Genomic DNA, 27054 nt, shown 5'->3' on the forward strand with positions numbered 1-27054 from the left:
TTGCAGGTCATATATATGCATGGTACGATTATTCCATTGAAGCTATATACGGCATGTTTCATAACCGTCTCAAAATTGTTACATTACCATAAAATTACCATATGTCTAACGGTCTCATAAATCTCTGATGACTTGGGCAAACGACCCCAAGTCAACCTTTTGTTAGCTTCCCTTAACGAGAGAAGATTCGTAAATGAAGACATCCCACACCTTCAAGTCAACCTTTTGTTAGCTTCCCTTAACGAGAGAAGAGTCGTAAATGAAGACATCCCACACCTTCAAGGTCCTGCTCTAAAAACTTGTTTTTAACATGCTCTACGACCATTGTAAACATTCATGTATCAGTTCACCAGTTTACATATATAACTTATGATTACATGTATATAATGGCATCATTTTGTTACTTAAAATGTATAGCTTCATAGTGAAGTCTTAATTAAGCTTTTTGACCTTTCAAACTTCACCTATAAACAACTAATTTAAGTAATCAGGGAGGGAGAGTTTTTACTTGTCCTCGGAAGCGTACGGCAGAAGCCCCTGCTAATATTCCCTTGATTTAAGGGGACATTAAAAGGAGATTATATTTGTTGATTCTAGATTATACCCAAAGCATTATCCAACTATATATTAAAAGAGAAACAGTTATATTAAAAGAAATGTTCGAATACAAAAACAATCTTATTTAGTGAGCTAAGAGTGAACAGAACTGAATGGGTCCGTCAGTCCCTGGTGGACAAGGGTCCCTCCATGTGTGCACATGCGCTTGCGGTGGACGCGTGCGTGCAAGAACGTTGCCCCTCCCCCAGTGGCCAAGCTAAGGGAATATGTTAGGAGGGTCAATTCGTAATCAACATATAATATATGGGTTAATTAACTAAGTTTATTTTTTTGAAAAAAGGCTTTTAATTAACTAAATTTTGCACTATTTTCCCAAGTTTTCAAAGAAATACACATGTATGATGTAACTGACCCGCATGCTCCAAGCTGGCTCCACCACTGCCCCCCTTCACCTTCACAACGTCGTTTCAGTGTGTGTTTTTTTCTGTAACGCCAGTGTGTTTTTATTTTGAATATGTATGTCTGTGCATCCGGATGTTAAGTTAAAGGATACAAAGCAATTTCTCGTATATATTTGCCTCTCCGATAATATTTAAATCAAATAAAATCAGATTAGATTAGATGGTGACGACTGACGACATGAGATGGTGGGCGTGTAGAGTTCGGAGAATGATTGTGGAAAGGTTCCCGTAAATTACGGAGGTCCATTGGATAAGAAATTCTCGCGTCCACGATCCACGTTCGATGTATTTTGTTGGAGAAAACTTATAATTTGATATTATAAGAAAATGGTATATTACTGCAAATTTTATGAATGTACATCCATCAATATCAGTATCATTCATGTGTAACGTTGTACAGCGTCTATCAAATCATTTTTTCGTATTCTAGATGGAATTGCCCAAATAATAAATCGATTTAGTTATATATATCTTTAAATTATTATTGCTTTTTTCTCTTTTCGACCAGGCTTTCCCAAAGTTTGCGGGTCGCCACGTTTCACCACTAAAACCATTGATGTTCTTTGTTGTATGTTTATAAGAAGTTGTAGCAAGCACAGATAATGTGGTGATGTTAATATATATACGTTTATATTTGATAATAGTAAGTGAATTGATCACTATTTCAAGAAAATATGAAGAAGTGATTCACCGTATAACACGGCCTGGTGCAGTTGCAGCATAAAGTTTTCAATTTTTCCTTTTTATTTATGCAGAGATTATTAATCTATAATACATAAATTATTTAATCACTATAATAAGACGTCAAAATCACCAAAACAATACAATTCTTTTTAGAATAAGTTACAATACTTTTTTTGAAAAAGGGCTAACTTACAATAGTTTCAGCTATAAATTCACTATAAGCTCGTTAATTAACTAGTTAAAGAATATAAATACATTTAATTCATGGATAATATTTTTGAACTTTAATATGGATAATATTATTAGTCTGCTAACATTATATTTGTTTGCGCATTTTATTTGTTATGATGGACGGATCTTAATAATTTATAAATAAAAGAGTTAACCGACGTAAGTGTATATATATAAACATGGATGGATGCCTCAATCTACAACATTGGAGAACTACTACGAATTTCTGTTTGTCCACTATATATTAGCCACTTTTTCTTATTAATAAACTTAACACTGTAGATGATAACCACGAGGTTTGGTGGTCTGGTAGATGATTCTGGTGAATTAAGCGACTCGGATTTTTCATTACGCTTTATCTCGTGACCACGCAGATATGATATCATACTTTTAAATATCCGGAGTGTAAATCTATGCGTGAACTGTAACACATTTTTAGAAATTAGTCAGAACATCCATTTAGAGATTAGTTTAGCCCTTTTCATGGACCTATACCTCAAAATTACAAGACAACATTGACGATGTCAAAAAAACTTTATCATTAACCAAAAAATATCGGCATTAACAAAGATAAAAAAAAATTTGAAACAGCATAAACATATATCATCACAAATTTTCGGCGGAAACAAATAATAATCGACAAAAGTTTCCTAAATTATAGGGTAATACAAAAGGGTACGTGGGGCCATACACAGCATGTGCATGCATGTGCTTCTCTATCTCCAATTGCCCCACCATTTTCCCTCTCCTTTTGAAACAAATAAAATGGTCCATCTTCTCCTTTCTTCCTTACCTCTCTGTCTCTCTCTCTCTCTCTCCCTCCCTCTCGTCAATTTCAAGAACTCGTGAGGTGACCGCAGATATCCTCTAACTAATCTTTGAAACTCAACCAAAAGAGGAAGAACAAAAATTCTACAAAAAGGTATTTGTTCATGTCTCTTTCTATTTTGATAAGGAACCCTAAACGGAATATATCATGTGATTATGATTTGATGTATATTACATGTCTCCCTTTGATGCATACTTTGACCTATAAAGGCAACATGGATGAATTACTTTCTTATAATTTGTTTATTTTTTGAAAAGAATTATTCAGAATTTTGAGTATTAATTAATTTTACTTGATTAGGATTTAAGATGCAACCCACGAGCTCAATGAAGGAAGAATTCCTAAAGAAATGGCAAATGGGCCTTCAGATATACCGTCCTTTGATAGACAACACCAGTGTCTCCGAGAGAAGGAAAGCGATAAAGCTCTCTGCAGACGTTGCAATGGCATCTCTAAGGAAAGGAACAACTTGTTGGAGCCGAGCCCTAATCCAGAAAACCGCCACCGAGGACAATTTCCTCGTACGTCAGATGCTCTCTGGTATAAAAGCGGAAACGTTAATCAACAAGAAGTTGCCTAAGGTTATGTGTCACAGAAAGATAGTGAGAAGAAGCAAGAAGATCTTGAGGAGGAGGCAATCTAGATCAGCAATCGAAGAGGTCGCAGCAAAAGCTAGGAAGCTCGTCAAGAAAAAGACTCAAGGATTAAGAAACGTTGTCCCCGGTGGAGAGTTTATGAGCAATGACGTCTTGCTTATACAAGAAACCTTAGATTACATTGTCTCGCTTCAGACACAAGTGAATGTCATGAGGAGTATTGTTGATGCTGCTGAGGCCGGAAGTGAACGGTAAATGTTTTTTTGTTTTTGTGGAGATAATTTGTGAAAGCATGATACTGATCGGATGAGATCATTGCTGGTTGATAGGACCGCGTATTATTTGGGGAAACTGAAATTTGCGATCGAGGATGGATAGAATTTTATAGTAAGTCGTATTGTACAAAACAGAATTTATACACGCTTATGTGAATTTTTCTATTTACTTAATGGCGATTTTAATTGAAACATTTTGTTAGCATGCGTTGTTTGTGTATAGTTATGATTGTCGTTCGGTTGCATTTAATTTACTGATATCATTTTGATATATTTTTATGCTTCAATTGCTTTTCTTGGAAATATTATAGACATAAGATTCATACCACGATTTTAAAGCAAAAAAATTGATCAGATTTTAACTTACTAGAGGAAATGGTATTAGCTCATATGAGTTGTCACTATAAGAGTAAATTTGACTTGTTATGAAAGGTTATGTTTCAGCTTTCAAAAAGGATAGTAGCACGGGACAAACAATAATTTCAATTTCAACCTGTGAAAGAATCAGTTATTTGGCTTTTATATACATACTCCATGTTCCATCAATCAGCCTCAATTAATAGGGAAGAAATGACAACGAGAAAATCCAAAAAACATACATATTTTTTCATATATATGTGTATGCATTTGATTCTCAATTAAATCTTCAATTTAACTTTGCTTGGTTCGGATTCCTTATTTGCTCAAATCTTTTCAGCTAGAGTGTAGCTAACATTTTCACTATAGAGTATTGGACGAAAATTAAATAAAAAGATTTGGATGTCCATATCATATTACCCTTGCATATTTTAAGAAACATGTGTATTTCTTGTTAGGCCCAGCAGCCCAGTTAGTCACTGATTGGATTCTTATGTATTCTGTTTAACAGTTGGACTCTTGTTAACCAGTCTAACTGAAAATGTCCATACACCCGCACATAGAAAACGAGGACATGTAGTCTTCTCCTTTTACCGCCTTGTGGAGAGACGTGGAGCAGTGAGTTCTGATCTATGTGATATACATAATATATTTTCAACTAGTTACTGGCAATAGCATATGGTCCTATTTGAAAATATACTGTGGCTCATGTGTGTAAATGTTTGAGACGATAGTAAATCTCATATAGACCCACTCGAGAAGTAAATGAAAGAACCAAGACTCACTTTCACAAAATAAATGCATCTCACTAAAATTGAAAAGAGGCTATAGTATATATCTTCTTTTTTTTACACTATAGTATATAACTATATAATATATGTTCACTTATTCTTCTTCTTTTTCTTCTTCTTTTCAATTCAAAATTGAGCTGAATTTATTCGCACATAACCCAATGTTATTAACGTTATAAAACTAGTATATGTTGTCACGCAATAAAGACCAAGTGACTAGTGGGCATGTAAGCCAACTGCTTCCATGGCTATTATTAATTCACCAATTAATGCAAAACTTATTCATTCAACATTAAAACATGTATACGTATATCATACACGCCCACATTTAATATAGAACGTATCACAAGAATCAAAATGTCGCTCTTTTGTCGTATGAAGAATTGCCTCACTTCAATGCAACTGTCTTACCACCACACCAAATTCTTATCTAATGCTCTATAAGAAAGAAAAATCCAAATAAACCAAGAGAAAATTATTCCTTCAAAATTCTTAGAATTATCGTTTGTATCTCAAGTGAAACGTATATGATTAATTGGTTATAGTTGTTTTTAATTAGGCAGAAAATATATTAGTAACTGTTCTGCTGAACAGATTTTGTTGCTGTTGGCTAAGCTCGTATGATTTTTTAACCTAACAAGATATTTAGTTGTTGCTGACTATATAGTCATAGAGAGACTTTTATACGGTTTCTTCAACAAACATTCAAATGGTTTAAAATCTTTGGCAATTTTATTTTCCGTCTCTAATTGACCAATACAATCATTTCATTACATTTAATTGTGTCGTTTTCTGGTTAGATGGGAAGCTTTAATCGACAATTAATTGTTTTGGGCCAAATAATTAAGAACTGAAAAAGATTTGCAAAAACATGACGCACCAAAATGTTTAACAATCTATGCCTACCAATATTTATATTTCAACACACGTTTCTACAATGATTCATCTGTTTTTGAACTTATGGGGACTAACACAAAATAACAATTGAAAAAGAAATTTAAATATGGAAAAAGAAGAAAAAGAAAAAAAGATATAGAAACTAGACATTAGCAGCAGAAGAAGAATGAACAACCCTGTTTTGTCTCCCTGCAAGCCAAAGCATAGTCCTCCTAGCAAAAGATGGTGTTTTCACCTCCAAAGATGATGCATTTTCGACCTTTTGATTATCTTCCTCACAACCATTCTCGCTTTTCGCATTCTCTTTCGGGTTATCAAACCCGAAAGAGAATGCTCTTCCCGAAGACGAAGAAACCAATGAACTATCTTCTTTTCCTTGAATCTTACCCTGTCTCTCCTTCTTACCCCTTAGCCAAATTTTCGATACCGAAAAGCTCTCTCTTTCGACTACACTCTTCTCGGTCGCTTCTTCCATGATCCTCATCGAGCCGCTCCCATTAAACTTCAATCTCCCACTTGGATCAAACCCGCATTCGGACATGGCGGTCCTGTGGCCGGGCAAGCGAGGGTTCTTGCTTGACACTTTCTTGGTTGAAACATGAACCTCAAGAGCGGTTTCTTCATCCATAATATACTCATATGATCCCATTGAAAAACATCTCCTTTCATCTATAATGCTGCTAGTACCAATGTCACTGTTGATATTACTTCCTTCTCCAACATCTGTGTTCCTAAATTTCCCTAGCTTAACTGCAAAGGGAACAACCTTTTCAACCGGACCACCCAGTTCACCATCTTGGTACTGATCTTTACGACTCGAATCCACACGGGTCGATCCAAGATCATTGCCCAGATGAGAACTGGATCGTGAATGAGCATTAGGCTGCACATCATCAGCACCACTCGCAGCCACACAAGCTGCACCATCTCTATCTCCAACAATCTCTCTCGAGCTATGATCACTCGCCGACTCAAGAACGAGGAGGAAAGAGGGACGAGGGTCTTGGCGAGGAGAGAGATCCGAGAGGAGACTCGATCTGCACAAGGGACAAGTAGAGTGAGAGAGAAGCCACGTGTCGATACAATCCATGTGAAAGGCGTGGCTGCATTTAGGCAAAAGCCTGAGCTTGTCCTCTGTTTCGAACTCAGAGAGACAGACCGCGCAATCGAAAGGGTAGTTCTTAAGACCGATGATGGATTTGTAGTGGAAGACAGGTAACGTGTCGATGAAGGATTGGTCGACTCCTGAGTCGTGGAGGTGGAAAAGCTGCTGAAGCTGGCCTTGAAGTGCAGTGACGTTGTCGAAGTAATCTTCTCTGTCTCTTCTACGCGGTGTGAGGAGGAATCTGACTAAGAGATGAAGGAGACCTGAGAGGAAGAAGATGATAGAGAGGATGATGATTATCAGGAGAATGCTCGGATTGATCTTGTTTATGTCGGAGTTTGTGTTTGGTCGGATGGTTAATGGTGGTGGTCGGGGAAGTGATGAAGGAGAGAGGAGGTTCTGAGTTGTTTTGATTTCTGAGAAAACCCAATTCATATTTTCCCGAGAAAACTTCATGGGTTTGCAAGAAAGAGGAGACTTGAGGGGGGAAGAGTCAAGCTTTGTTGTTTTTGTTGTTGTTGGTTTCAGACATGGAAGCTCTCAGAGAGAGAGAGATGTTCTGTTTTTTTTTTCTTATGAGATTTGTTTTGTAAGGGGAAAAGAGATAGAGAGAGTTATGAATAAGAGAATTACAGGTTGGACCATTGATGATGACAGGAGAGAAAATTTTCATTTAAGATTTTTTTTAACAGTTACACCAAGAAGAGTGGTGCCTCTTGAATCTCCAGATTTTCCGAGACTGTAATTAATTGATTATAAACCTTCAGACATGCAAAGTCAATCAAGATTAGTTTAAAAGAAGAAACGAATCAGAGGTAATGAAGCAAATTAATTAAATGAGTTTCCATGAATAATATATTTGTGATCTCGCCAAATCCCATGCATCCCCATTTAAATCAACAAGACAAAGAACACCACCACTAACTTCACGGGTATTTTCAAATACATAAAGTAACAGTTCATTACTTGTCTTCGTATACAATTTTTTTTTGAGCAACAAATTAAATAAATAAATAATAGTATCATGAATATAACATGACTCCTATTTTTTAGCTAGACAACCAAATCCCAAACTATTATTCCCATTTCAAGATTGAACTTACTTATATATTTATGCAGTATTTTAATTTGTATTAACAAAAGAAAACATTTTATATCTTGCATTATTGTTTGTAAAATAGTTTTATAAAATATTGGAAAAATGGAAAGTTCAGGAACGGAAACATAGGGCAAGAGGACACGGAAGCGAGAAGCAGAGAGCAACTCTGTTTATCGAGATTTAGTGGGGTCCAACTTATTAAGTCAAACCAGAAGAAAACACTTTCCTCTTCCTTTTGTTCATTTCTTAAAACTGTTTATACTAGTAGTATATTTTAATTTTACACAAAAACCTATTTCAATTTGTTTACACGAATCTCTCAAAAGGCTGTTCTAGTTACTAGACGTCTACAAATAGTGGTATTATCTTTTTGGGGCAGTGGGTTAACTTTTAACTCTGCTGACAAGGAGACTGGTCAGGGACGAAACAAGAGATCAGCATTATGAGAAGGTTCGATGCCTTTATGTTATGACTCGAGGTGAAATTTTTGTCCTATCTTATGCACTTTAACCAGTAGTAAACATATTTCCCCCAAAAAGTTCAAAAGAAAATACTATTCTTATTGTAATCAACTAATCATATTACTTTCATTGTCTACATTGACTTTTTATTTTCTTTCGGATTCACCTGCTTCCATTGACCAATAAAACCGAGTTAGTGACATAACAACTACATGAAATGTTTTAATTATTCACATGTCAAATTTATCATAAACATAATTAAATTTTAGTGAAACATGATAATGTACTCCTTCAGCCCTTCCTAATGTACGCATTCATGTATTTTTAGAAACTTATAATACTACTTCATAACAAACAATTTTTAAATATAAACTAAATTTTACATACTTAAATTGATTTTGTAGAACAACAAAGAATCGATTGTTTGCAAAATACCTAACCTATAAGAATTATAGAGACTTATAAGTCACTTTTATGTTGGCTCTCATCTGTGTGACGCTTTTTTCTTACTAGGCAGGTTTGCAAGATCCAACACGTTGACTTTAAGTTATTTTGTAAGCGTCTCTACTTCTTCCTATAAATAAATGAATTACTAGTTCGATAAATATAATCATGATCCTGTAGTGATGCAACTCCTCTATCGACATATATATTTTGCATATTGTTTTTCTTCCTTTTTTCTCTAAATGGACCGAGGCAAGCCACATGATATCTGATACTGTATTCATGTATACTAATCTAAGGACTACCAGGTAGTCTACCAAGTACCAACAAGGCAACAAAAACTCAAAAGAAACTCATCCATACAAAACATGATGGTTAATTTTTTTATACAGGAAACATGTACAGAAAGAAAACCAAGAAATGAATTTAAATCAAAGGTTACATAATTTTTTTGAGTGACAACGTTCAGCCAAATACATAAAAAACTGGTAGACTTCATATACAAGAGAGTGGAGGAAAATGTAGATCAGTTAGTTCAGCATCTTTCCAATGATACTATTACTGTGAAAATAATGGCAAAGAGTTCAGGGTTGGGATCAATGGGACAATGAACTTTCAAGTTAAATCTCCCACGATCTTGTAACCACTAATTTGTCATTACGTGCTTTTAAATGCATTTAATAATTTCGACCTAAATTTGAATTCATGAGTTCAGTCTATCGTTGAAATTTTCTCCATTCAACTTTTCTCACGAAACAATATTAAAATGTGTCACGATACACGTATTGGAGATATACAGTATTTAATAAGAAATTGAACCTTATAAACAGGAAAAGAATCCCCATGTGCATGTGCTATATTATACATTTATTGCTTTGCCAATTAATTTAAGACCCTTGCTTAACTGTCCATCTTTATAAAATCTGTAAAATAGAGATGGCAAATATCATAAAGCAAAACCCTCAGGAAAGTACTTTGACATATCAAAGTATCATTGAAATGAAGACTTCGCATTCTGTTTAGAACTCGAACACCACTGTACATCTACGTACACATTCACCTAGGTCAAACCTCAAGAAGGTTTTCTCCACTGCAACTCACTTAACCGGTTTTATGCACATAACATCATCTTAACTCGCCACTGATCAATTTTTAGCGACTAGCTTACATAAAATTTTAAACAAAAGCGTTAGTGTTTTCATGGATTACGCAGTATCGAAGTCACCTCAGAAGTAAAGAAAATCTACAATAATAAATATTTCTAATCTCGAAATTTTCATTTCTACGGTTCGCTGATTCAAATATTTTTCTTACAATTCTACGGTTCGCTGATTCAAATCATTTTTTGGTGTGGGTGTTAAAGGTATCCAAGATTAGCTCCTGCTGGGCTCCAGAGTGCAGTTCGTGTATATGCCTATTAACAAGTTGATTATTAATCTCGGCCAATTATTTCTATTAATCTCGGCCCATCGTTAGCGAATGTTTTTTCAATATATATTATTCACTTCTGATTAAAGCCCGATTTAAACAAACTTTTATAATTCAATATAATACAATAAATCATAAAATATATAAGATACGATATTTTGTTTTAGTAATGATCATGTAATATTTTCCCACAAATATTTAACTAATATATTTCGTAATGAACAATGAGATTTTTTTTCTTTGATTTTTCTAAATTGAAAAAAAAAATCTGAAATCGGACATTTCATCTTATGTAATTTCAATGTCTACGGATATTCTCATCCGACTTCTGGTACAATTTTCATCATATGCAATTTTTATAGTTCAAAAGCAAAATTATGCATTAAAAAGAACATAAAGAAGAAAAAAAATTTTGTTTTGTAGTTTGAATTTCATATATGATCCAAATATTTGTGCATATATCAAAAGCTCACCAAGTACAAATATTAACAAATCAAAATGTTGACCCACAAGATAAACAAATTCATCTATTCTGTTTGAACAATTTTTCAGCAATCTTGGTAGTTCCGAAAAAAATTACCGGATTATTAAATCAAATATTTATATTATATTTTATTTTATATTTTTTATATTTAGTTTATATTTTTATGTAAAATTATTAAATAATATTTTTTGGAATATCTTTTTCGAAATGTCATATTTATTTTCATGTTATTGTATCATTTTACATAATATTTAAGTATAAAATAAAAACATTCAAAATGAAAAAAGAACATTTCATAAATTAAAAGTTCAATTCTAAAATGGAGTAATTGGTAGAATTACTCCATAAAATAGAGTAACTTTAGTCATTACTTTATTTTGAAGTTAGATATAGAGTTGAGTTGGAAAAATTTTTACTCCAAAATAAAGTTTGGAGTCAAAAATAGAGTAGAGTTGAAGATGTTTTTAATAAACATGTTTTTTTTTTAACATTAATAAACATGTTAACAACTTGGATGTGTTATGCATACCTCCTAATCGTCTATCTTTAAAATCATGTTATGCAAACTATAAATATAGGGAAAATATGCGATCTTATTTTTTGTATGAACCTCGGGGATTTTATTAGTACTTTGAATACAATTACAAATCTCTAATGGCAATACAATACTTATTACGGTTTTCTAGATCCGAGCATTATTTTCCTTGAGAACTCCATCGACATTTAGGCCCTGAAATACAAACACACAATCTCATCATTAAAATCCCGTATACAAATTATTCTAATGTAACATAAAATATGTATTAGGTTGTCGAATAATTACGGCGTATAATCAATGTTAATGATCCCAGCGACAGGATTAGCGATCTGAGAAAAAGCTTCAAAGGAGAGATCGATAGTAGAAGCACAGCCAGCGGGACAATGGTCAACGATTTTAACTGTCACAGTTTTACCGGTACAGGGATGAGGCACGGGGTTACGAGGTCCGGTGCATGTCACATGGAACATTTTGCCACAAACTCGACCATTGTCCCATAATGTATCACTCGCTGCAGCTATCATCACTCCTTCTGGCGTATCTTTGTAACATGCCGATGCTATCAAAACACATAATTAAACAACATAGATCGTTATAAAGTATTAGCAGTTCGCTTTAGTTAGATATCAAAAGGTACATATAAGTAAAAAATAAGAGGAACATATATAAAGTTTGTTTTTCTATGTTCTTATATGGGTTACAATCAACTAATACGTACTGTACACAAAACAGTGCAAAATAATATTCTTACGAGTGTAAGTTGTGTAGAAAGTTCCGATTCCAGAAGTTGCATATGCAATAGAAAAGAGAGAAACAATAACGACAGAGGATACCAAAATACATTTACCCATGGCTCGTTTTTTCTTCTTATTTTCTTAAGCAAAAAAGATATTTAAGATTGTTTTTATATTTGATATGCGGAATACCTATTTGTATGTGTTATGTTATTTGTAACCACTTTATATAAGTGTTATGTTATATGTTAAATCTCCTGATAAGCATGCATTAATTATAATATCTTACCATATAGAATTTTTGACTACTCTATATTTTGGTCAAAGTCAAATTGACTTCTCTATTTTGTTTATCTTGACTACTCCCACTTTTGCTTTCGTGTCGATTCCCAATTGACAGACATTAAGAGAAAAAAAAGAAAGACATGAAGAACTGTTTATCCTCTGTGTTGAGAGGTATAGACATATATTTCCATGTCAATTCGATCGAACCAAATTCGGAGTAAACCGAACGGTTTTGTTAGACGAAGAATGGAGAGAAGCCATCATTTGACAGCCCAAATAAACTGCAACCTCTGCAGATTAGAATCCGAATGCTAATGGGCCGAACGGCAATATAGGAGACATTATTCTAAACCAAGCTCAACCGTAGATAACCGGATTCAAATCGCAAAGGGAAATGTCTAAAAAAAGCTAGGAGATAATATAAAAAAAGCTGCAAAGTAACAATGTTAAAAGGTGGTGGCTTGGTATGGTGACATAGAGAAAGCCTGTTACCGAGGAAGCTGCCATTGTCGGCCTGTCTCTATCTCTTCCTACTCGGTCTTACCACATAGGAGAGTTCAGAGATAATAATAATAACTGGAACAAAATCATATTTTTTTCTTTTAATTCGTAATATCTGTCATTTGGCTGGTTAACTTATTTTATAATTGGGACCAAAATAATTTATTCTTTTAAATCCGTATTATTTATCATAGGCTAATTTGCACTTTTTAATCCTTAAATTTAAATATGGTCAGTTCGTTTGTTTTATGTCTGATCTAGTTTTTTCTCTTCGGAAAACATTATGTCGCAAGGTAATATATTTTCTGATATTGCTTCCAAACGTTTCTATGCTATTTCTTTATTAACGTATTTAATCTCAAAAAATTAATCAATCATGAAAAATAAATTAAATATTAAATATATACGTAAAAATATCACGAATAATTCCTCAAGATATTTCACAAAGAACACTTCTATTTGCATCACAAACTAAAAAAGTAATAATAAACGGCTTTGCTTCATTGTACCCAAAATATACGGTACGACCTTTAACTGGCAAGCTACAACCTTTTGTGTTTGTGCAATTATGCTGCACCATTTTGTAACGTAAATTCTAATTAAAAAAAAATACATATTTTCAAAGAAATTAAAAAAGACACTTTCCTAGCGAAGTCACAGGAAGAGAAGAGAACTAGTTAAAATGTCCGAATATTCCCTCATATCCATAATTAATTAATTACAAATAATGAATAAAATAATACAACACAAACACCCCTTGTATTGTTGTTTGTATCCACAGTTTTCGATCCGAATCACAAACTTCATCTTCATCATATGGAATCCTTCTGATCGTAATAACCCTCCTCCTTATTTATCCATCAAACAGAGTTTTCATTATTTAAGAGATTCAAAAACAAAAACAAAAATAAAAAAGAGAAGATTTTTATCTCCGTCCGATGTCGATACCTATTCCTTACGATGACCCACTCACCACCACCGGCGAACAATCGCCGTATCCGGCGCCACCGAAGGGCGGCAACACGACGAATCTTCCAACGAAGATCCTCTCCAAAATCCTCGTGGGTTTCATCATGATCCCCGTAGCTTTAACCGCCCTGCTCTTCATCCTCATGTCTCTCGGCTTCTCTGTCTTCTTCTTCGCTCTCTACTGGTTTCTCCACCGTAACTACCGCCGCCGCCTCCGCCGCCACCTCCGTCACGAATCCTCAGATGGGTTGTCTCCCAGATGCGTGAAGAGCCTTCCGCAGTTCAAGTTCTGCGAGCCGACAAAGTACGGAAGCGAGTGCGTGGTGTGTATCGATGGGTTCAGACAAGGGCAGTGGTGTCGGAGGTTGCCTGGATGCGGGCATGTGTTTCATAGGAAGTGTGTGGACTTTTGGTTGGTGAAAGTTGGGACTTGTCCGATTTGTAGGGATAGGGTTTAAGATTGGAAAGAGGCAAAGAAAGGTGAGAAATTTTTGATGGGTGAAGTAGTTTCTCTAGTAGTAGATTTGTTGTTTAAAGTTTGTTGGTTTACTTTAGTTTATTACGATGATGTTAAAACAAATTTGGTTTTCATCAATAATCAATCATGTACAGTTTATTTATTTATTACAGAGCTCAACAAATTGAAAGCTTGTTCCTTTCTTTCTTAACTGTTTTGATTTTGAGCCAATATTGAGTGATGAATTGGCTATCCAACTAGTTTCAAGATTGGATCCGAAGAATTTGAATATCATGCCTATTGTTAAGCTCAATCTGGTCAAGTTATAGATTGGGGAGTTAAAGTAACTAGCAATGTTTGTACTCCTTGTTTTGTAGAGAATCCATTTAGCTCACTAGTAAGCAATATACTACTCAAATATTTCCAGCTTTCTGATGAAATTTGGCAGAGCTTTTTTTGCTGATTCAGATGTTTTATATCATCTAAAAAGTTCCAATCTTTCACATGAGACTCAATTGATATACAGATCAATTCAAACAAAAGTGTTGTTCGTTGTCACTGTAAGTTGTTGCTTCTGTTATAACTTGATGATATACTGTAATTCACTTGAGATTTGTCCATTGTAAAGTGAAGTTTAGTCTTTTTCATCAATGTTTCTGCTTCAAATTGTCTATTTAATGAAGTATAACTTGGAAGCTGTGACTTCTGTTTACCAGTTTCATATCCTGAGTTATGTCAAATGTTTTGTTTTATGAGGGCGATCGAAAGTTGTAATTTAGTTAGATGAGTGTGATTGGATCTAACGACAAGCCTATGAAAGTGTTCATTTGTGACGTAGCGTATCATAGTCTAATTCCCTTTAATTGGTTCAATAACAAGGCAACACACATAAACAAAGCTATAAAAGTCATTAATTCCCCCACTAATAATGACTCTGATTAGCTAATTAAGTCATGTGGTCAAATATGTTGACTTTCTTGTTTTATTACATCGATGAGCTCTAAATATTCCTAAAAACACACAAATATCCTCTTCGATCTTCCTTTTTTTTTATCTCTCTTAAAGGTGAGAAAGAAAAAGGAAAGAAGATACGCTCTCTGACTCGTCCCGTGACTCCCTCGTCTCAATTCCCCCCAGGAGGAATTAACAGAGCTTCCTCAGATTTAGAGAGAGAGACATCAAAGAGTGAGAGTGTCAGAGTTTGCACGAATCAAAGAAAGCCTCTTTCTTTAATTCGTTTCGATCAAAAGGGTTCTTCTTTCTCGAGCTCAAAGCTTCTTCTAATGGAGTTGAGAAAGGACAAGATTCTTATGTAAGTTCTTCTACTTCAATTTCACTGTCTTTTAGTTAGATTTAATGTTCCGGGTCATATTAGTTCTCCTCAAAGTCGTGAACTTTTTTCCCAGCTCTCTGATTGGTTGCCCAGAAATAAAAATCTAGACTTTGCTTTAGTTGGTGTTTCTATTACATCAAAACTCAAGCTTGTCCCTAAGAGTAAAGTTTCTATCTTTGTAGGTTGTATTCAGATAAAAAAGAACCCAAAGAAGCCATATGGGCAGTGAATGATCCAATGTCCAAATCATACAAACTCTCTCTACCTTCAGCACTCAAACCTCCTGATAACAACCTCTTGTCTGGAAACAGAATCAGTAGATACACTGACAACAACAAGTCAAAATCCTCCAAACCCTCATGGTACAAAACCATTCTCGACCCAGGAAGCGAGATCGTCTTGAAATGGAACTGGGTCTTCATCATCTCCTGCATGCTCGCTCTCTTCATCGACCCTCTCTACTTCTTCGTCCCAGCCATCGGTGGAAACAAAGACTACCCCTGCGCCAAGACCGACACTAACTTGCGAATCCTCGTCACCTTCTTCAGAACCATTGCGGATCTTTTCTACCTGCTCCACATTTTCATCAAGTTCAGGACAGGCTTCATCGCTCCCAACTCCAGCACTCGTGTGTTCGGTAGAGGCGAGCTTGTGATGGATCCCAAGGCTATTGCTTGGAGGTATCTTAAGTCTGACTTCATCATTGATCTCGTTGCGACGTTGCCGCTTCCTCAGATAGTTATATGGTTTGTTATGCCGGCTACGAGAAGCTACCGGTTTGATCATAGCAACAATGATCTTGCGTTGATTGTGCTCTTACAGTACATTCCTAGATTCTATCTGATAATACCGTTGAGTTCTCAGATCGTTAAAGCTACTGGTGTGGTTACGAAGACTGCTTGGGCTGGAGCTGCTTATAATCTCTTGCTATACATGCTTGCTAGTCATGTATGTGATCACATTCCTTTGTTATTCTCATGTTTCATTCTTGGCCTCTGTTTATTTCGGTTTGCGTTTTTTTTTTCGGTTGTAGAGATATAGGATCCGTAAGGGTATTTAGGAAATTCGGTTAGGGTAACAAAGTTGAGAACCGGCTAATATCTGAAATAATCAGGCCAAGTTCGGTTCTGGTTTTTGGTTAATTCGGGTTAAGAAAGTTAGAACAGAGTTTTCGGATTAGATATCAGTTTTTTTTTTAGATTCTCGGATAAAATCGGATAATTTTAGATATTGTGGATAAAAAAGTATTCGGATACTTTGTTTTCCTGATAATTCGGTTTATAAATAGTTTTTTTTTAAATATTTGATTGTTTTAAAACCAAATGTGGTTAACGTTTATAATTATATAAACTATATTGTAGAAATTTGGGTACTTATTTGTTTTCCGTTCGGTTTCGGTTTCCGGTTTTAGAGATATATAATCCGCTTAGGTCATTGATAGGATACGCGACCTGAACTGGTTTTTTTCTGAGGTCCGGTTCCGGATAAATGTGCCCAGACTTATTTCATTTTATATAATGATTATAATCTAGATAGGTTGTTTTTTTGTTTTGGCACAGGTGCTTGGTGCGGCGTGGTATATACTATCGTTTGATAGATACACGTCATGCTGGAAAACGAGATGCAACAAAGAACATGGTGGTGTTAATTGTTTTCTCTATTACCTAGACTGTGATTCACCACTCTATGACGCCAAGCAGCAACAATGGGCAAATGTCACAAACGTGTTTAAACTCTGCGATGCACGAAAGGGGGAGTTCAAGTATGGGATGTTCGAGAACGCAATCACTAAAAAGGTTGTGTCTTCAAACTTCAACGAGAGATATTTCTACTGCTTGTGGTGGGGGCTTCAACAGCTTAGGTAATTAATTACATAGATCATCAAAACTCAGACTTTAGATATGTCATAACCTAATGGCTTTTTCTGTTACTATCATCATGTCTCAGTTCTTATGGACAGAATCTGTCCACGACCACGTTCATTGGTGAAACCACGTTTGCTGTGCTCATTGCAATCTTTGGTCTTGTCCTCTTTGCTCATCTCATTGGGAATATGCAGGTATGGATTCCAGAAAATGGTTGTAGAAGTCTCTACTTTTGTTCTTAATCTCATGTTTCTTGGTTTGTTTGTTAGACATATTTGCAATCTTTGACTGTACGGCTTGAGGAATGGAGGTTGAAGAAGAGAGACACGGAGGAGTGGATGAGACATCGCCAACTTCCTGAAGATTTGAGAGACCGTGTGAGGCGATATGAGCAGTATAAGTGGCTTGCAGCAAGAGGAGTTGACGAAGAGGTTCTCCTACAAAGCTTACCCACTGATCTTCGCCGTGATATCCAACGTCACCTATGCTTAGACCTTGTTAGACGAGTAAGTTTTTCAGTTTTTTTTTTGTTTAGGCCTGCGGGTTCAGGTAATTTGGTTTTTGGTTAGTTCGGTTCAACATAAATCTTACTGAATTAACCCGAAATAAAGTTCGATTCGGTGTTCGATTTGTTATTCTACCTAGGTTTTGATTTCGGTTATGTTGGTTTAATTTTGTTAAAATTTCGGATAAGTTTGGTTGAATTTAGTTAGTTCGGTTATTATGGTTAGTTCGGTTTGAAATTTGGTTAGTTCGGTTTGGGGTTTTATTGTGATTTGGTTATATTCCTTTTATAAGAAAACCAAAGTAACTGATTGCCGAACCGAACCGAAAACCAAACTTAAAAAAACAGACTCGAACTGAACTCCTAACCAAACTAACCAAATATTTTGGTTCGGTTGGGCTGCTTCTGTTCGGTTCAAAATCCCGGCCCTAGTTTTGGTTATCCTTCAAATGGTTTAACTCTTACGGTCCAGAGTTTGGTTGGGTTTTAGTTTATCGAGTGTGGTGTTAGCTGCAAGCCATTTACACTGTAAAATATTTTGTAACTCCATAATGTGTTTATGTCTGAATCATGCAGGTTCCATTTTTCTCCCAAATGGATGATCAGTTGCTCGATGCAATATGCGAGCGTCTGGTCTCTTCTCTGTGTACGGAAGGGACTTACCTTGTGCGTGAAGGTGACTTGATCACAGAGATGCTCTTTATCATCAGAGGTAGGCTCGAGAGTTCCACAACCAATGGAGGCAGAACCGGTTTCTTCAACTCGATCATACTAAGACCTGGAGATTTCTGCGGGGAGGAGCTTCTTTCGTGGGCTTTGCTTCCAAAATCAACCTTGAATCTACCGTCTTCTACAAGAACAGTTAGGGCCTTAGTTGAAGTTGAAGCATTCGCTCTTCGAGCTGAAGATTTAAAGTTTGTTGCCAATCAGTTTAGGAGGCTACACAGCAAGAAGCTTCAACATACTTTCAGATTCTACTCGCACCACTGGAGGACTTGGGCTGCTTGCTTCATACAAGCTGCTTGGCGGAGGTACAAGAGAAGAGCTATGGAGAATCATCTCACTGCGGTTGAATCAAAGCAAAGTGATGAAGATGATGAAGAAGAAGAAGTAGTGGTTGGAAAAGTAGTAGAAGAAGAAGAGGAGTGTGTAGGGTCGAGTCCAAAGACAAAGATGAACATTGGAGTTATGGTTTTGGCTTCACGTTTTGCAGCTAATACAAGACGTGGTGTTGCAGCTCAGAGAGTTAAGGATGTGGAGATGCCTCGGTTCAAGAAACCTGAAGAGCCTGATTTCTCTGCTGAGCCTGATGATTGACTGCATTCATATAAACAGAAAAGAAGCTGACTTGGTTTTAGTTACACTGGTGATTTTTATGATTAAGTAACGCTACATATTGAGCTTTCCTGGTTATTGGGGAGTTATAAATTAAGAAATCTAGTGTGTTTTGGTTTTTGTACATGAAAACATCTTTTGTAATCTAAGCTTTGGAACAAAAGATTCACTGGAATTATATCTTCTGTAGAAGCATTCTCGTACGTTGATTGTTTTTATTTTGACTGAGACTTGAGTCTGTCCTTTGCAACCTTCACATTCTTATAAAGGTTCTTTTAGCGTCGAGATATTAACTATATTACACGATTACATACATATTGGGCTTTTCTTTTCATGATGGCAACATGACCGACTCATTGGAATCATGGATTCTGAGCATACGATTAAATCATTTACTATATTGAAAGCTTTCTAGAAATTTCGAGTTCCAGATATTAATAGAAAATTAAGGATCTCTTGCATAAGAAGTTAGTCATGCATATAACAGGTCCTGAAATTATCAGCCTTCTTAAAAACGGAGAAAATGCATTTTAGTTGAATAGTTATTCTATCTTTTTTTTTTTTAATTTACAGCAACTTGAACCTTAGAGCAGGCGCAGTAGTGATTTTTAGGAGAGTATCACACGTTTTACGAGAAAAAAAAATATTAAAAAAAGCAAAAGCTATGAACTCGGTTTGTCTCGTCTCTCCTGCATGATATCCTCTCTTCTAAAGTTCATCACTGTAGCGCGGGCCCCACGACACGTGGCGGCCCGTGATTAGTCAATATTCTTTTCTTTTTTTTTTTCTTTAAAAAATCAAAAAAAAAAGAAAAAAATTTTAATAATAAAAAATTAAGAAGATGAACCCAAAAGGGGGTTCACTGATGCTCTTGCTCTTAGTGTGTAAGTTGCTCACCGAAGAAGTTAAGTTCATGCCCCCTTTCCAAAAAGCTCAAATTCAACATGAGGTTTCAATCATGTAAGGTGCAGATTTGTGACCCCTTTTGGTTATAATATAATACATATCTTATATTCCTAAATGATTATCTTCACGCCCTTTTCATTGTTATGATAAAAGAAAGAAAGACTGGAAAATATATTAAATATGAAACGGGTCTTTGAGTAAAGTTGCAGCATTTGCTGCATTATTTTAGTTTCCACTTGAAGATTATTCAATTACACTCTCAGGTTGGTCTGTTATTATGAGTTTATTTTTGTCACTTCAAGATCAAGTATTGGCATGGTGTATGATGAATTTTTTGTTTGAGATAAACTGAATCTATCTAAACTTTAAGAACTTTCAACTACTGCAGTGTCTAATGCGTATAATCTTTCTTACTTTTGGCTGATGATATATTTAACAATGAAATGAGGAGACATAATGCAAATCCACCAAAAGATAAAAGAGGCCATAAGGTCCATATATATAACTAAATAATTGAATGATATAAAGGCATGTTTTGGTTTGTCTTCTCCTTGTTCTAGTGCTTCTCTTTGGCTAAAATCCTTCATTTTAAAATAATATTAAAGTAATATCTCCACTAATTATTTTTTGTCAATAATTAGGTTAAAGACTGCTTTATATATAACAAATCCATATTTGATGACAATGAAAGGTATTGGACATGCTTTTATTAGTTATGTTATTATGTATAAACAAGTACCAAACACGTCAACCTTATCTTCCACTCCTAAGTATTAATCTATAATGTGATATCTTAAAAGGTGAAAGGAAAATAAATATATTTTGAAAGCTTTGTCTTCAAGTGTGTAGCAAAAAACGGAGTTATCTGTGAAAAAAAACCAGATATCTATAACTAATGACTTGTAGCAAAAGAAAGTTTATAGAGTAAATATTAAAATATCATTTTTGATTACTAAGTGGTTGAGACATTAAACCAATAAAATGACATTACAATTTGTGCACTTTGTGTCTAGCGATTTTCAATTTTTGTGCATTAAGATCGATTTTCAGTAGATATATATACTATCACAACAATATTTGTATTTAGTTTGAAAACAGTCTGAATTTTGATAGATAAATAATATATAAATACATATGCATATTGATTGAACACATGAAGTCACTTGGCATGCATATCCTTGCTAATAACTACTCCTCTCATAATAGCTTATATATAAAAAGAATTGTGGATGTTCCCAATGTAGTTTTAAATTCGAGCTAGAGTCTCTATTGAACAAGAAAATTCATGGTGTCATGTAGTTTAGATCATTGGACCGAATGTCCAATTGTTTTTTGTTATCATACGTTAGTTAGATTTAAATTTCATATTGGACCGGTTTGCAGATTGAAGCTTAGAATCAATGGTCATAAATCATAAAATCAAATTGTGGCCTTAAGAACCCAAAGGGACCGATCACTACGTATGTATGGTCCGACCGACAGTTTTACGTTCTGAATTTTTAAACATGTTTTCATTATAAGTCGATAGTTTTTAACTTTGTTTTGAAGTCCCTCTAAATCGTGTACTGACCAAAGTGAAACTCTATTTAAAATAGACGTCAAGATGTTAATCAAGATCCTAATTTAAACACTTGTAAAAACATACTAAGTGTAAATCTTGTTGTCAATACACTACTCACTAGAAAGACTTCAATATTTGCTACTTGAATTAAATATATTTAGCCTAATGCTTATTTCAAATACATAAAACCGGAAAATAAAATCACATTAAAGAAAAGCCTGTGAGTTATTGAGTCTGATATTTGCAATTTTTTTAATAAATATTTGGTCCATGAGAGTGGTTGGATTTGATGCTTTCATTCTAAAAAGGTGATATAAAGACAAGCCACATACTAGCCCAACCACTTAGTACTTTTAAAAGTATAACTTTCTACTGAAATAAATGTCTTCTGAATATTATAAAAGTATATAATAGTAGTATAGTTTTTCTAAAATTCAGTATGTTACGAGAGACTACAATATATTCCTTTAAACTCCAAGAAGAAACATACGAAAGAATAATCAAATATAACCCTGAACAAAATATTATAAATCCACTATGTCACCAGTAACATCTCTGTATGTTAATTAATTTCGTATTTGTTTTCATATGTATAAGAAGATTCCTCCTTTTCTTTTTGTGGACGTATTAGCTTTCTACTTTCATTTTTTTCAAAAGAAACAAAAAATTATACTTTCATATCATATCTAAAGGCTGTAAGTTATTCTGAGCCGTTGATAACTCCTTTTTACTGTAATGTTTTTACCGAACTTTTCTCTCCCCGCCAAAGACGGTTTGTAGACAATAACACTATTTACATATTTCCCCTTCCCCAATTCAATAATTACGAATATACCCCTCACCGGAAAAAAACAAAACTACTCAAACGACCACCGTTCTTATACTACTCGGAAGATACCCTCCGGATGATCGATCACTTACATCATCTTCAAGCTCAATCCTAATCACAGAATCTTCTAAAGAAGAAGACACTCGAGACTTCAGTCTATTCAAGCTCGAACTCATTGCTTCCTCAAGCCACTCCTCTAAGCTAATCTTGCTAAGCCAAATCGCGCCAGCGATTCTCTCCAAAGCATCGTCTTCAATCTCCACCGTTAGACTGTCAGAGAAACGTTTCTTTAAAGATTCTTTGGTCATGCTCTTGATCGAACCAAAATCAACCGGTCTAAAGACTATAGCGTCGTCAGCTAACGCCACTAGCTTGTGGAGGAAGTTACTATTATCTTCTTGATCGTTGTGCTCGACCGTTACATCACTAGACGAATCAAACTCGGCCGCTTCGTTCAAATCAAAACATACCTCTTTCCTCTGCTTTGTTTGGTCGTTACAAAGCCAGTTTGGTTTTCGCTTTCGTGTATTGCTTCGGTTACAAACCGAGAGTTTTAACTTCCATCCTCTCCTCACCAGACTCTCTAGTCTTGTCTCGTCGATAGGAACAACGTGTTCAGCTAAACCGAGTGACGAATCCGTAGTCAGGATTATAATAACGTTCCCTAGACTAACCTCACGTCCATACGAATCACAGATCCTCCCTCGTTCCATCGCTAGCTTCACGTTGTTACGCAGCAACAAATCAGCTTCGTCGATGTCTTCCATCACAATAACCGCGAACGGGTTTCTCCTAACGGTTTCCGCTAACCTATCCAACGCCGTTTTGCCACGGAGGCTTAAACCATCGTCGGTCCGTGAACCGGAGCCGAGGCTGATGGTTATCGGTTGGCTTCCCGAGACGAGATCGGACAGCGCCGAGGCCATTTTGGTCTTCCCGGTTCTGTCTGGACCGGTGAACATTAACCAAATATCACCTTTTGATCTCCCGTTTCCGTGTTTGCATTCGGTGATCGCTGATGCTACCGAAGAGGCTGCGTCGTGCTGCCACCAGACGGTTTTCGCTAAGCCCTTGAGTAGCTTTTTGAATAGATCGATGTCGAATGAGTCTCCTAGCTTTCCGGAAAGGGCTTCACTAGTCTTCTTTTTCTCCGGTGATGATACAATTCTGTTGTTGGAACGTCCGAGAACCAAATCTGTAGCGATTGGACTTCCAGGTGGAGTTATGTCCGATCTTGGGTTTGGTTTCAACATAGACAAGGACGAAGGAGCCGTTATTTCAGACAGAGATGGTTTTGGATGTAAACGCAAACACAAGTCATTCCATTTATTCTGCAACTCCACTATCTCTTGATCTTTCGTCTACAAGTAAAAAGAAAAAACAAAACAAAAATTAATATTCAATGCAAAAACGGTTTCTTATGTTGGAATCAATTCACCAATAAGACTTACAGGTTTCTTGTCACCGACGTTGTCGGCTTTAGCGTTCTGCAGCCACTGTGGCAAGACCGACCGGTTATCTCCGGTTAATGATTTTTCCAATTTAGCGACGTCGTTTTCATAACTCTGCAAACACAGAGAGCAACAGCCCATTTTACTCGTCGGAATCTGGGAGCTTCTCGTCGGAGATATGATATTACTGCTTAATAAGAAGTTATTATTGTAGTTGCTCCCAAGCCTGAGCATAACAAAAAAAAACTGAGACTTTGTCCGAAAATTAATAGCGAAACTCAACAATTAAATAAAAGACAAACCTTTGGAACATGGTCGGGAGAATAGATTTAGCGGCGATCGGAATCGCTTGAAGATCACAATCATTCTCCATCGAAGGGTAATAAACTTGACATCGTAGATAAGTCTCACACGTAGCCGTACCAATAAAACATAACCTCCCTTCGTACCTCTCCAAAAGCTTCCTCATCTCCGCCAAAGCTCCTCCTCCGCCGCCGCCGCCGCCCGCCGCTAACCATTTCAAATCTCCGAGATCAAGAACAACACCGCCGGTCAAACCCGAATTCCCGATCCGGGTCTCCAGCAACCCGGAGATTTCACCGAACCTCGTCGCCATTTGCGCAGCTGACTCATTCTCCAACCGGATCACCTGAAAATTGCGAAGCGGACCGTCGGAAAATTCTCCGCTCTCGATCTTGGCGAGAATCTCTTTAACGAGAATCTGAGGCTCCGAGTCTCCGACGAGAACCGGGTTTCTTCTCCGGGTCCGGGTCATTACATCGATGACCCGTTTAACTTCGTCTGTCCTCTGTATCACCCCCGAGGAACCGTTATGGTGTAACCGGGGGTTAACGTAAGGATTCCGGTTAACCGGAACCGGTACAGGTCGATAACCGAATCCAATTGAAGACGGGTTAACCATCCCGCCTTGTCTAACGGAATTACCAGAAAGAGACTGTTCGATCGCGGACTTCACGGCGGGGCTAGAGAAGCTAGCCTCTCGCATGACCCGGCTTACGCTCGGGTCATCGAGAATCGAAATGATAAGCTGCTCGAGCTCGACTTTAACCGCCAAAAGCGGTTGCTGCTGCTGCTCCGGGCAACCGCGCCGCTGGTGAGCCTGCGCGCGTTTCAAAGCCGCGGTTAGAGCGTTTGAAAGAAGAGGAGGCTCCTGCGTTTGCGATGGGGAAGAAGTTGTAGTAGTAGGGAGGCGTTCGAGGGCGACGCTGAAACATAGCTCGAGAGCTCGGCACTGGAGTGGGTGAGAGGAGTTTGGGTGGGACTTGATGCAAGCTTGTCGGAGAAAACCAGAGGAGGATGATAAGAGAGTGGCCGCCACGTGGAGGGGCGTCGTGTGGCCATGGTTGCGACGTGTCGCCTCGGCGATGGACTGGTTGAGAACAGTCGCTGCTTCGGGCGTCAGCGTTTGCTGTATTGTAATCAAATCTGCTCTCATCTCAACGAGAAGAAAGAAAAAGTCTTGGCTGCTGTTTTTCTTTTCTTTCTCTTTGTTATCTTAATAAGGAGAAACCTTTGCATTAAGAGCTTTCTGGACCGGCCAAGATATTAAATTTAAAAAGAAGTGAAAGAAAGTTTTGGCAGAGAAAAATTGTTTATCAGGTAAAAAAGGAGCAACACAAAAGATGGCTTTTTACAGAAAAACAAAAGCGATCAACAGAAAGGTAAAATAGGAGCTTTTTCAAAAAGTTATCTCTGTCTCTGTTCTTGAGTTACTGTGGACTTTCATTGTATCTGTCTTGTTAGTGTGAGCGCGTGTGAAAAAAGAAGATTGGTAAAGAAAAAGAAAGATGGAATCATCTGCTTCACAACAACTTCAAAAACTTTCTCATAGCTTTTCAATGTCTAATCTATCTATTTTGTGCCAAAAAAAAAAAAAATCATCTATCTATTTGAATTTATTTGACGCCAAATATTATAACATCATTAGAAATGACCAAGTTATTGTGTCTGCAGCTATAATGGGACGAAAGCCTCAAAGTCATTAAACTTGGTTTGAAAGTACCTTTTTAGACAATAAACATCCAACTAATATACGTAATTTGTAAGACTAAAATATTTGCTTTGACAGAGTTGCAGTGTTTTCGAATTTTTTAATGAGCGTTATTTTTTGGAGTGTAAACCATTATATGATTAACTTATTTGACGATTAATTGATTTGTTAAGCATTTTTATGTATCCACTAGTTCATCTACAAGATAAAATATTAATCTTTGTAATTTGCTATACGGTTGCGAAATATATTTTTTATGAATATTATTAGAATTTGTGTATTTGATACTATTGTGGAAAACAAAACAGACTAATTATACTACTTTTGGATGAGTGTGGAAAAAAGGTTACCAACTAGTAATAAAGTTTTGATGACGCAATAAAAGTTGAATCTAGTCAGAGAAATAGGACAAACTAGTTTCGCGCGTCTGAAACTAGCGCGTGTACGAGATCGCTTGAGTGTTTCGTTCCTGAACGTGAAGAGCGGTGTGCTCACGTGCCATCGAAAACGTGTTGGTGAAAAAACGTTGGTTACTTTTTATTTCTTTTATCATTCTTGGGTTTTACCTTTTTAAACGAAATATCTGTATTTCACACGCAATCCCTGCAAAAGGAATCACAAAAAAAAAAAAAACTTTCACCTTTTCGTATTTGCCTTTTTACTCTCTTCTGACTCATTTCCGCCGTTACAAAAGTTATTCCTTTTCAACCTTTTTGTTAGAATTTAGCAATTAATATAATAAATACTAAATATTAATCTCAGTTTAGTAAATGTTGTGTATAGAACTATACTTGTATATCTTTAATTTATTTTAAAAGTGCCACCACAATGAATGGTCGTAATCCGATATCTGTATATTAATAATATCACATGTGATTCCGACGATTTTATTTTGATTCATAATTTTGTAAGAAATGTAATGGATTTGGCTAAAGGTTATATTTTACACAGCACCAAAAAAGAAAAAAAATTACACAACACTCGTTCTAAAACAGAAAAATATTCCCAAAACCACATTTATATTGAGAAGGGGAGCGTAGACAGGAGTCAAGCCATGAAAAGCTAAAGACGCAA

The 27054-nt window shown here is 36.0% G+C and overlaps 6 protein-coding genes across 7 annotated transcripts; 3 read left to right on the plus strand and 3 right to left on the minus strand.

Moving 5' to 3' along the window:
• The first annotated feature begins 2706 nt into the window (after positions 1–2706).
• On the plus strand, positions 2707–3828 carry LOC106372319 (transcription factor IBH1-like 1). Of its 2 annotated transcripts, XM_013812507.3 has the most exons (3): positions 2707–2856; positions 3064–3610; positions 3689–3828. In XM_013812507.3, exons 2-3 carry the CDS (start codon positions 3072–3074, stop codon positions 3735–3737), a joined length of 588 nt encoding a protein of 195 aa, XP_013667961.1. In that variant the 5' UTR covers positions 2707–2856; positions 3064–3071; the 3' UTR covers positions 3738–3828. The 2 variants fall into 2 exon arrangements, with proteins under 2 accessions (XP_013667961.1, XP_022557631.1); XM_022701910.2 differs by having other exon boundaries at positions 3064–3828.
• Positions 3829–5667: 1839 nt separating this feature from the next.
• Positions 5668–7569, minus strand: LOC106392580 (RING-H2 finger protein ATL13). The gene has a single exon (XM_013833412.3). The coding sequence runs from the start codon at positions 7238–7240 to the stop codon at positions 5822–5824; it is 1419 nt and encodes a 472-aa protein (XP_013688866.1). The 5' UTR covers positions 7241–7569; the 3' UTR covers positions 5668–5821.
• A 3727-nt stretch (positions 7570–11296) lies between these two features.
• LOC106372310 (putative EG45-like domain containing protein 1) lies at positions 11297–12177 on the minus strand. Its single transcript, XM_013812495.3, has 3 exons — positions 11990–12177; positions 11524–11797; positions 11297–11430 (listed from the first exon to the last, which is right to left on the minus strand). Exons 1-3 carry the CDS (start codon positions 12087–12089, stop codon positions 11424–11426), a joined length of 381 nt encoding a protein of 126 aa, XP_013667949.1. The 5' UTR covers positions 12090–12177; the 3' UTR covers positions 11297–11423.
• Positions 12178–13489: 1312 nt separating this feature from the next.
• On the plus strand, positions 13490–14377 carry LOC106372301 (RING-H2 finger protein ATL14). The gene has a single exon (XM_013812483.3). The coding sequence runs from the start codon at positions 13697–13699 to the stop codon at positions 14183–14185; it is 489 nt and encodes a 162-aa protein (XP_013667937.1). The 5' UTR covers positions 13490–13696; the 3' UTR covers positions 14186–14377.
• An 828-nt stretch (positions 14378–15205) lies between these two features.
• On the plus strand, positions 15206–19507 carry LOC106392504 (cyclic nucleotide-gated ion channel 17). The gene is made up of 6 exons (XM_013833334.3): positions 15206–15496; positions 15700–16465; positions 17077–17378; positions 17465–17576; positions 17652–17888; positions 18464–19507. The coding sequence occupies exons 1-6, from the start codon at positions 15468–15470 to the stop codon at positions 19202–19204; spliced, it is 2187 nt and encodes a 728-aa protein (XP_013688788.1). The 5' UTR covers positions 15206–15467; the 3' UTR covers positions 19205–19507.
• Positions 19508–22344: 2837 nt separating this feature from the next.
• Positions 22345–25714, minus strand: LOC106392415 (protein SMAX1-LIKE 2-like). Its single transcript, XM_013833261.3, has 3 exons — positions 24272–25714; positions 23970–24195; positions 22345–23879 (listed from the first exon to the last, which is right to left on the minus strand). Exons 1-3 carry the CDS (start codon positions 25423–25425, stop codon positions 22551–22553), a joined length of 2709 nt encoding a protein of 902 aa, XP_013688715.1. The 5' UTR covers positions 25426–25714; the 3' UTR covers positions 22345–22550.
• Positions 25715–27054: the final 1340 nt, after the last annotated feature.

This window comes from Brassica napus, chromosome A1 (assembly GCF_020379485.1).
Source record: "Brassica napus cultivar Da-Ae chromosome A1, Da-Ae, whole genome shotgun sequence".
In the NCBI taxonomy this organism is placed as follows: domain Eukaryota; kingdom Viridiplantae; phylum Streptophyta; class Magnoliopsida; order Brassicales; family Brassicaceae; genus Brassica; species Brassica napus.